Raw genomic sequence first — 11,511 nt, 5'->3', positions numbered from 1 at the left:
TGTTGTGTTGCTTACGGTTGCCCAGAAATATCCTGTCTGTCCATGTACACAGAGTCATAGAACTGAAAAATGTTTTCCATTATTGAATCTATCTCCTCTTTTATGTATGTGCATGTAAATATGTTGAACCCTACATGTAACAGAATGGGAATCTTGCTAAAACACAGGTTTCTTCACACAATTTAATGCTTTGTGTCTCCCCCAAGTTCACCCAAGATAAAATCTAAGAAAATAGTGATAGATTATGCAATTCCGTCAAAGAACAGGACATAGTTCTCTGGTAATCCTAAATTGTATGATATGTAGAAGAGACTAAAAATATTTTTCTTCCCTATTATTACAGGACATGGTTCTTTCCCCAAGAGAATATGCTTCCCTCAATTATTACTCCATCATCCTTCAACCAAAGCATTTTGCACCCTGCGGTCTTCTTTCTCACTGGCATCCCTGGCCTTGAAACCTCTCACGCCTGGATCTCCATCCCATTCTGTTGCCTCTATGCCATTGCTATCTCTGGGAATGGCATGATTCTGTTTGTCATCATCACTGAGTCGAGCCTCCATGAGCCCATGTACTATTTCCTCTCCATGCTATCCTTCACGGACCTAGGTCTGTGTCTTTCTACATTGGTCACTATGCTGGGTATTTTCTGGTTCAATGCTCCAGAAATCAGCTTTGATGCCTGCATTGGCCAAATGTTTTTTATCCATGGCTTCACATTCATGGAGTCCTCAGTACTCCTGGCAATGGCCTTTGACCGCTTCATTGCCATCTGTAACCCACTGAGATATGCCACAATCTTAACCAATTCACGGATCATCAAAGTGGGCTTTGCAATTGTTATTAGGGGGACAGTGGCTCTAGTGCCCTTACTCTTCCTCCTCAAGCGTCTGTCCTTCTGCCGCAGCCATGTGCTCCACCACTCCTACTGCTTCCATCCTGATGTGATGAAGCTTTCGTGCTCAGACACCAGGATCAATAGTGCATTTGGCCTGGCCATTGTCATCTCTACTGCTGGCCTGGACTCTGTCTTGATCCTCCTTTCCTATGTTCTTATCATCCGCTCTGTGCTCTCTATTGCCTCCCCAGAGGAACGGAAAAAGGCTTTTGGTACCTGTGTCTCCCACATCAGTGCTGTTGCCATCTTCTACATTCCCATGATCAGCTTGTCACTGGTGCACAGATTTGGGAAGCACGCCCCTCCCCTTGTGCACACACTCATTGCTAATGTTTATCTGCTTATCCCTCCTGTAATGAATCCCATAATCTACAGTGTGAAGACCAAGCAAATTCGCAAGGCTGTGCTGAAAGTATTTCATTCTAAGCTAATTTAGGAAAGTTTTGGATTACTTCTTTCTGAAGTCTTCCCTGAACCATGTTTGATCATTCAGTCCTGTGAGTTACTATTATTCTTTGAAAAAGCCTGTCTATACATGATTTCTCTCTATTCTGATGATCCATTAACTTACTATTTACATAGTTCTAGACTGGTTTCTTTGAGGACAGGGACTATGTCTTGTGTACATTGACTCTATCATGAATACAGAAGTTGGCACAGTATGGGATCATTTTTAAAATATGTCTGCAAGCATGGGAAAATAAAGTCATACTTTGGGGTCTAGACAGTCTCACACCCTCTAGGGTAAGTGGCTATCCAAGGTATGTCTCATACAATCTATATTAGTAGGAACTGTCTAGGTTTCAGTAATTCTTAGGGTTTGGTATGATTATTATTCCCCAAACTAGATTATTTGTGGCTGAAGAATAAGAATAAGCACAATACACAAGAAGAAATTTGAATAAAAAGAGTACTTCTAAATTCTTGGGGTCACTTTGTCAAATGCATTAATATTTTAATTATACAAGACCTAGTTATTCATCCTCTAAATATGTGTCCAAAGAGGAAAAATGGGCAAGAATGTAAAGATGTATTGTGATGTTCAACACATTTTTATACATGACAATGATAATTTGGAAACTGCTTGAACAATTACTTTAGAGTATTGATTAAATAAAATATGAAATACAAGGCAATAAGTTAAATACTGACACAGATGTAAATGACATATTGTTAAAAGAAAAGACAGATTACTACACAGAGTACTTATCACCGTTTGTGTATATATATTTCAAGTGAATATACATATATGCACATATACATGAAAAAGGTATGTATAGACACATCCCAAATGTTAAAAGTTCTTATCTTTGAATAGTTGGATATTGCTTTATTTATATTTTCTTTATACTTTTATAAATATTTTATAAATTCTCAATAAGGAAGTTTTTAAAATACTTTTCAGACAATGATGTAATCAATTTGCACTTAACACCTCCCCCAAATAAAAACAACTTTTTTTGCTCTTAATCTTCCATTGGATCTTTATTCCCAGGAGTCTTCACAAATCTGGCTTCACACAGCCCGCTGGATACACCAATAGTATGACATCCACTTTCCGTTTGCGTCCATCACTGTTCTCAATGTGGTCCAGCGCCAGCGCATCAGAACCACTTGATATTCTTTTTAGAAATGCAGATTCCTCAACTACACTCAAGAATTACTTAATCAGAAAACCTTGAGATGGAATCCACAAATTTGCACTTTAATCAGACATCTACAGTTTATCATGCATGCTAGAGTAACACTCTTCTGGGGTCTATCCACTTCTGGGGATAATATCCATTTCTGAAAAACACCATGAATGTCTTGCCTGTAGGTCTTTCATTACTTTTCTCTTTCTGACAGAATTATGCATCCCCTTTCTTTTCCTACTTGTTCTTTTTTCCTTTATTCTTTCAGGTACCATCAACAAATCTTTGTATTATAGGTAGTCAGGTCTCTCTTCCCTACTGACCTAAGCTCTTTGAAAGCAGGTATTATACTATGGGGATTGATATATCTTGCCCAGACCCCAAAACAGTGCTTTATTATTAATAGTTACTTAATATATGTTATTTAATTAAGCATTACATATATTCTTATACATTACATTACATATATTCTTATATATTTCAAGCATATTCATTTTGGCAAACAGTGTGGAAGGTACTAGGGATAAAGCTATGGCCAATGAAGACACAGACTCCACTCTTGAGGGATTTACACTCTGACTCAACATATATAAATTGAAACAATATTTTAAACTAGTTGTTTCTTATGAATAATCTACTGTATACAGAAAATTATACCAGATGCAAGAGGAATTATACATGGTAATCTCTCTCTTTCATAGGAAGAGCCTAAACTCATGGGAAAATAATAAGCCCAGGAGATACTTAGCCAGATAAGAAAAATATGGTTCTTAGAAATTTATCACTTAATAGAGAAGATATAATAGCATTCATTTCTAAGTAATAGAAGTCTAAATATAAATGATTTAGATTCATGGATGGTCAGGAAAAGTTTTGAAAAAAGAAGAATTTTGAAGATGGGCAATCATATTTTGGGGTGTGTTTTAAAATAAATGTACTAGAGAATGTTCTTGTGAAAGCAACAATTTTCACTCATGCTACAATTAAGCATCAATTACAGATAATTTTGCATAGTATGGTTACATGTACATTAATAAAATCCACTTTAAAGTATGTTTCTTTTCTTTTTTATAAAGTGATACTATTTAGATATAATTTTCTAAGTATAAATATTTTTCTTTTAATCTTACAGGTTATACTTTTCACTTTTCCTACTAGCTGTGTTATGCTTTGAATTCAACATTATCCAATACAGAGATTTATATATTTTGCTTTTATTTATAGACCTTCTCAAGCAATGCTTGTTTAAGACTTTTTTTAAGAAATGCTGAAAATAATAATATTGGTTCTTCTGAAGTAGAATTTGGAAGAGTAGGTAGTGGGGTATTCTGCCAAGACTGAGCTCATTGAGGTTCTCGTTGAGGTTTTCTGAACTGATATTTCTGTATAACGGATATATTGTGGCTTAGAGGGAAATGTGATTTTTGCACCATTCAGGTTGATATTGACATCAAGCAGGGAACTGCAATGTATTAGGAATCCTCAGATAAGGTGCCTGACTTCCTCAGTTGCCTCACATGGAGCAGTAGAAATGCATTTTCCTAGGAATGGGGGAAGATTAAATTCCATGCTGAGAAATTTTTGTTATTCAGATTCAAATGCCTTAGAATGCCTAAACGATCTTCCATAGCATTCATTCTGCCTTCCTGCTTCGCTTCACCTCTTGCTACTCTCTCCTGGCCTGGCTGAATGTGTTGTCAGTCATCTGCTGTTCTTCCCGTGTTCTGTACTTCCTCGTCTCCTGGCAGACCTGGACCTGGACTTTCCTGCAGGATAAATACATGCTCTCGTGTTCTGTCATTGTAAATATACCCTGTTTAATCGCTGAGTTTTATGTCTGTTTTCTCACTAGGTTGTGAGCCCTGGAGGGAAGAGACTATGTTCTATTCTCTGGATTACCGTACAAAGACCTAGGATATGATAGATACTTAAAGTGTTTTATGAAAGGATAAATAAAGCTTTTTTTTTTGGTTGAGGAGGGCAGAAGCAGAGAGGTTTCTAATATATGTAAAAAATTCACCCAAATGATGTTAGAGGAAGATAAATTCATTAGTTGTGTATGAAAGTAGTGTGAGAATGAGGGGTGAGCTGGTGTTTTTTTGGGGGATGTGGGTATTTTTACTCACAAATTTACTTTTAACAAAACATAAGATTAAAGAGCTGTCACACCAGTCCCCACGTGGAAACTAGAAAAGTAAGTGTGATGAAGTAGAAGTAGAAGGAAGCTGTGGAGTAGAATGAATCCTTGGGGACCTTCATGCTCTGAGGGCCATGCAACTGTCCTGGGAGTTTTCTGATTAGGAGATTCACGCGGCCTGAGACATGGCTCTTATATAGGCTACCCATCCCCGAGTAGAACACCTCCACAGCTCCCTGGGCCCCTTCCTGGAAAACAGGACGGGGAAGAACACATCTCTGTACCTTGTGAGTAAAAGTGCTGCATTCAGGGGAAACATTAGGCCTTTTACATACTGGTTTACTTTAAGAATAAGGAAGATTTTATTAACTGCAAAAAGCTCTCAGGGGTACCTAAGAAAAATAGCAGAAATCTCTTTCCTAAAGTCTGTATTTTCTGGGGACATTTTATTCTGAGGAGGTTCAACCGGTCTATGAGCCATTTGTCTTGCTGCTTAGAGCAAGTTGTTAACATGCCCATGCAATTGAGAATTTTCTGGTTAATCATGTCACATTTCAAAACTGCCACCTAAGGTCAGTTGCCCCTACCACCACCACCACCCATTGCCACCATAATCCTCATCCTCATTTACTATTATCAAAGGCCTCCCCTGTCCCATGCACTAGTCAGCATATTAGATGCTTTACAATGCTATCTCACTTAATCCTCACAAATTAATGCCATTGGTGAGCTACAGTTTCACTGCAATGATATCTGATATAAAGTGCTTATTTGAAGAACTCCAGCTAGTTGATGACAGAGACAGTATTTGAACCTAGGGTTTGCCTGACCCTATAACCATATAACTGACTCTGTAATTAGAGAGAAAAGACAATTCAAGGCAGTCCAGCACAGAACCTGCAGCATGTTCTTTTAGTGGGACTGGAGTATTAATGTCATTTAAGAAGGAAAGAATTACTGTCAACAAATGGGAGGGCACACAAAAGTTAATCCTCCAATACTAGGGCAGAGTCTTTCATCAGAAACAAACAAACCCATTACTCAGTTTGTGGGAATGTGGGCAAGCTCAGTGAGATTCCTCCAGTAGTCACATATGTAATTTCAGGCAACACAGCATGGTTTAAACAAACAAAAGTAGATTTTTTTTTTTTTTTTTGGTGCAGTGGCATCATCATAGCTTACTGCGACCTCAAACTCCCGGGCTCAGGCAATCCTCTTGCCTCAGCCTCACAAGTAGCTGGGACTACAGGTGCATGTCATGACGCCTGGCTAATTTTTCTGTTTTTAGTAGAGACTGGGCCTGGCTCTTGCTCAAGCTGGTCTTGAACTCCTGAGCTCAAGCAATCTTCCTTCCTTGGCCTCCCAGAGTGTTAGGATTACAGGCATGAGCAACCACACCTGGCCAAAACTAGAAATTGTTGAGGTCTTGATATACGTTCAGAATCTTTGGTCAGTTTACAACTCTCATATTGAATTTATGTCAACAAGCATACATTGTACACTCACAGTTTTCAGAATAGAGTTCAAGGTATTGGGAATATAATGATGAATAAACAATGATCCACCTGCTAGTGGCTTAATTTGGTTGAAGAGGCATATTTTCAAATAACTCATGATCATACAATGGCATAACTACTATTCTAGATGTATAAATATAAACGGTTATAACTCCAGATGAAGTAATTTCTCCTGACTTAGAGGAGCTGATGCCACTGAATCCTTCCTGAAATAAACAAATTCATTTTGAACTTATAAATGGTTCAATGGATCAAATAATGAGTTTAAAGAATTTCGTCTTATTCAAAGAAGAAAAGACTGCATGAATTAAGCAAGCACATTAGTGTGAGAGCATGAGCTCTGAGTTGGTAATTTGGTGAAGTAGGGAAAAGCCCAGGCTGATTACATCAAAATGTTCCTGTAGGGAGGGAAGATGGTCACTGATGGAACTGGAGGATAAGGATGAATAATCAAGAGGCATTTGAGAAGTTGAACCTATGAAGGTTTGGAGATTAAAAAACCTTGACGGTTGGGGTAGGCAGAATTCTAAAAGAGCTCTGAAGATTCCTAGCCATGCTGGTGTACTGGTCCTGTAATAAAATCCACCCTTGGGTGTGAGTAGGGCCTGTGAATGTGATGGTATATCACTCCTGTGATTATATTACATTATATGGAAAAAGAGTTTTACAGCTTTAAATAAGGTCCCTGATTAATTGACTTTGAGTTAATCAAGAGGAGGATTATACAGGGTGGGCCCAATCTAATCACATGAGCCTTTAAAAGAGACAAAAAATAGTAGAGAGATTCTCCTGCCAGATTTGAAGAAGTAAGATGTTGTGTTGTGAGAGGAACACATAGCCTCTAGGAGGTAAGGGTGGCCCCAGGCCCCAGCAAGCAAGAAATCAGAGACCTCAGTCCTACACCCCAAGGAAATATATTCTGACAATAATCTGAACGAGCTTGGAAGAGGACCCTGAGCTCAAGATGAGGACACAGTCCTGGCTGAAACTTCACTTTCAGTTTGTGAGATCTTGAGCAGAAGACCTAGTTTTGCTGTGCTCAGACATCCGAATTACAGAATTGTGAGATAATAAATGTGTTTTGTTTTAAGTGACTGAATTTTTATTAATTTTTTAAAGCAGCTACAGATAATTAATGCAGCAGAGTATGTTTCCAGCAAAAACAGAAACTCAGAATGAACTATAGGTGTAAACCATTAAAGAGGGAAATGAGGATAGACAACTTATGAGTTGTTGGTAAAGGAAAAGATGTTCATGTAGCAGGGAGGCAGGGTAAGAAGGAGGTTTTTTTGTTTTCAAATTATGTTTAGGTTTAGCAAGAAATCAGCATATTTATAAAGATTTTAGTAAGGATATCAGTTCCTTACCCTTCTGAAAGTAGCAAGTAATTCAATACTTGATCCCTGTTACCTCTTAAACACTACTTTTTCATGCTTTGTATCTCATGCTTTAGTACCATTTCTAAAATATCTGAAACTCCATTGCCTTTGGATATGCTTAGAATTTCTTTCATGATAATTTTCACCTATCGACCTCTGCACAAAAATTCTTTACTTACTCAAAGAATCTTTTGACACACCCACCACAAATTTTTAATATATACAACCTTTGTATTTTAAACACAATCCCATTATTGTATAATATATGTCACACACTGCATTTTACTCATGTGCTCACACATGTTTTCCAAACCACCCTGTTCTTTCCTAGGGATCCTCGAGGGCAGGTATAATATCTAACTTGCTTCTGTGTCCCCGTGGTCTAGATTGCAGTTTGAACTCAGTCATGTTTGTTGTTAAACTAAACTAATATCCAAAACTGCTAGGGAGGCTAGGTAGTAGGGTGGTATGGAAAGGAGCAAGAGCTTTTCTTTTCAATCAGGAAAGATGAGAAAAACATAGTTGTGTGAGGAAGAAGAGACCAAATAAGAAAGAGGTATTAACCAGTGGACATTACCTAGGTCAGAATTAGAAAATATATCCTATACCATTCTATAACTTGAGAATAAAAAAAAAAGAGGCAATATACCCATATTTTTCTTTTTCTCTTGGCTTCCAAGAAAAGGACAAGTACATAAGTGGGGAGGTGTGAGAATAGATATAGGAAAAAAAAAAAGAGTGAGAAATCTTTGTATAATTTTTTAACTTTAATTTTTCTCTTTAAGTGATAATAGCTAATATTTGGTCAGCTTTTACCATAGTGAGCTACTCTGCTGATATTTTCACAGACGTTAACTAGTTTAATCCTCAGACCAATACTATGGGGTATGCACGTCATTGTTACTTTAGATATGGGGAAACTGAGACACATACAGATTAGTATTAATAATTTGTCGCCTGATGTTAAAAGCCAGAACATTTTAACCCAGTCAAAATTTAGAACATGCAGTTGTAACACAATTGACTTGGGATGCAGGATAAAAATTCATAACATCAAACTATCCATAATACTTATATTGGAGACCCTCTATATTCAAATAATTCTGTTTATAGACAATATTCTCAATTGCTCATACTTGTTATGTGGGATGAAAATTGATTAGGTAGAGTTCAAATTTTGATATTGCAAATAGACTGTAAGATTATCCAGAGTATTATCACACTGCTAACAGATAGTAGGAGAGGAACAAATGTGAGCTATTTATTGGAGATGTTGAATCTGATTCTGATTCAAAGGGATATCCAGGAGATGAACAGGGAAGCTAAAGTAGTTTAATTACTGTATCAGAATGAATGTATAACTGTTTACTATTTTTCTAAAATTTCACACAACCCTTTGGGCACATTTCAACAAATATTTACTAACTGCCTACTACTGGGAGTCAGGAGGTGATGGGCTAAAACTCCAGCCCCATTGCTAATCAGACGTGCAAACCTAAATAGAATGTTGGTCTCTTTGTACAAATTCTATATGCTCAGGTAATTGTTTATTTCCTATTTTCTGCTTCTTTATTTGATGTGGTTTTAGTCGTTCTTTTTTTAACCAATGTTCATGAGCTCTTTATACAATATAGATACTGTCTTTTTAAAATGTTTACCTAGTGAGATAACTTCAGGTTGAATGCATAATAAATAAATATTATAATAAATACAGTTTATCACTGCTAGATCCTCAGCTTAAGATTCTGCAGTTTGAGTTCAAAATGCCAACGTTGCAGAATATGACATCATCTTCCATCATTTTCCTGCTAACTGGTGTTCCTGGGCTGGAAGCCTTCCACACCTGGATCTCCATTCCCTTCTGCTTCCTCTATGTAACTGCCCTCTCAGGAAACAGCCTGATTCTCTTCGCCATCGTCACTCAGCCCAGCCTCCATGAGCCCATGCGCTATTTCCTCTCCATGCTGTCCACCACTGACCTCAGCCTGTCCGTATCCACTCTGGTCACCATGCTGGGTATATTCTGGTTCAATAAAAGGGAGATCAGCTTTAATGCCTGCTTGTCCCAGATGTTTTTCATTCAACTTTTCACTGTTATGGAATCCTCAGTGCTCTTGGCCATGGCTTTTGATCGTTTTGTGGCTATTTCTAATCGTCTTAGATACGCGTCTGTCTTAACGAACCTTAAGATTGCACAGATTGGAGTAGCAATCATTACCAGGGGGACAGTAACACTGACGCCAATGGTAACACTTCTTAAGAGACTGTCCTACTGCCGCAGCCACGTGCTCCACCACTCCTACTGCTTCCACCCCGATGTGATGAAGCTTTCCTGCACGGACACCAGGATCAACAGTGCAATGGGGCTGACTGCCCTGATCACTACTGCTGGGGTGGATTTGATCTTTATTGTCCTTTCTTATGTGTTGATCATTAAGATAGTCCTCTGCACTGCATCCCCGGGAGAGAGGAAGAAAGCCTTCAGCACATGCATCTCCCATATTGGGGCTGTTGCTATATTCTATATTCCCTTGATCAGTCTATCCTTTGTTCACAGATTCGGGAAACGGGCCCCACCCTATGTACACACTCTGATTGCCAATGCCTACCTGCTGATCCCACCAGTAATGAACCCCATCATCTACAGTGTGAAGACCAAACAGATCCGCAAGGGTGTGCTGCAAGTTCTCCATTTAAGCATGACAAAGAGCTAGATGGTCTTTTCAATTTTTTCTAGTCTTTGTCATGGTATAGATGACTAAGGTGTCATTCAGAGAGGTTAGACTCATGATTATGTTTAAAGTTTCCCAAAAGATAACTTTAGTTCTGTGTAAGAAGACTGGGCTGAGATTAATATGAGCTGGAAATTCTCAAGGATATCACTATTTTCCTTAGAAAGTCATAGTGATAATAGGAGCATTTCTTCATTTACGATGAAGGATTTTCGATGATCTAGATAACCAATGACCCAGTTTCATTTACAAATGTGGAAAAAGAGAAGGTGTCTACTTGTTGATTTAATTTCTCCTTTACAGAGAGAAATGACATCACCCTGCTCACAAATGGTGGTGCCCAGGGTTACTTAATTCTTGCAAATATTCTTGCTGTCCTTCTTCCTCTCTGCCCTCCCTGACCTCTTCATTTAACAGCTAGTATAATCATCAAAAATATTGTATTGCCTTGGCAGTAACCTAACATTATTTGTTCAAATATTCATACCTTCTCCCAGCCCTTCAGGGAATATTTTTAGCATAAACATTCTGTAAAAAAAATAACTCTTCTTAATTCAACTCCAATTTGTATCGTTTAATCAAAAGTACTAATGTCATATTTACTACTTAATAAATGTGTTCTTTCTTTTTGGAAATATCAACTTGAAATAAATTTTCTTTGAAGCCCCAAGATTAAAGGAAGCAAATACAGAAATATTTTAATCTTGTTGGATTTATAGTGCTATATTTGGATCTCCTTCTCAAAGGATGAAGTGTTTATACCAGTCAGGCTGTAGGTTGAAAAATAATTAACAGAATTAACAGAGGGAACATTTAATACAAAGAACTGGAGAACAGGTAGTGGAGGACTAAAAAGGTAAAAAGAGAACACACAAATAATACAGAAATAATAACTGTGGGAAGTTTCTGCCACCTGTATGGCTGGGGAACACAGAGAAGAGTTTGAGCTTATTAAAACTAGACTCTTGGTAGAGGTTTCTCCCAGAATTGACACTCAGAGCTATAATGAGAGGGCACTGCCCTGCTGGTTCTGGTACCTTAGCTCAAAGGATGGAGCACATGGGATCAAGACCCAATCTTGGAGGAAAGGACACTTCCCAGGTATAGCTCACTCCTCAAAAGCATAGAGGAGGACCTCTCATGGAGTTGGGAGTCAGATCTCTGATAAAGGCCCACTAGTGGTTGGTTCTGTTTTTTCTTTTTTTTTTTTTTTT

General features: G+C 37.9%; 2 protein-coding genes across 2 annotated transcripts; both read left to right on the top strand.

Moving 5' to 3' along the window:
• Positions 1-368: 368 nt before the first annotated feature.
• LOC105811374 (olfactory receptor 51F2-like) lies at positions 369-1,334 on the top strand. The gene has a single exon (XM_012645558.1). The coding sequence runs from the start codon at positions 369-371 to the stop codon at positions 1,332-1,334; it is 966 nt and encodes a 321-aa protein (XP_012501012.1).
• Positions 1,335-9,328: 7,994 nt separating this feature from the next.
• On the top strand, positions 9,329-10,279 carry LOC105811463 (olfactory receptor 51F2-like). The gene has a single exon (XM_012645658.1). It carries the CDS (start codon positions 9,329-9,331, stop codon positions 10,277-10,279), a length of 951 nt encoding a protein of 316 aa, XP_012501112.1.
• Positions 10,280-11,511: the final 1,232 nt, after the last annotated feature.

The sequence above is a fragment of the Propithecus coquereli genome, unplaced genomic scaffold, assembly GCF_000956105.1.
Source record: "Propithecus coquereli isolate 6110/MARCELLA unplaced genomic scaffold, Pcoq_1.0 Scaffold235, whole genome shotgun sequence".
NCBI classification, from domain to species: domain Eukaryota; kingdom Metazoa; phylum Chordata; class Mammalia; order Primates; family Indriidae; genus Propithecus; species Propithecus coquereli.
This window is presented reverse-complemented; position numbering and strand designations above follow the sequence as displayed.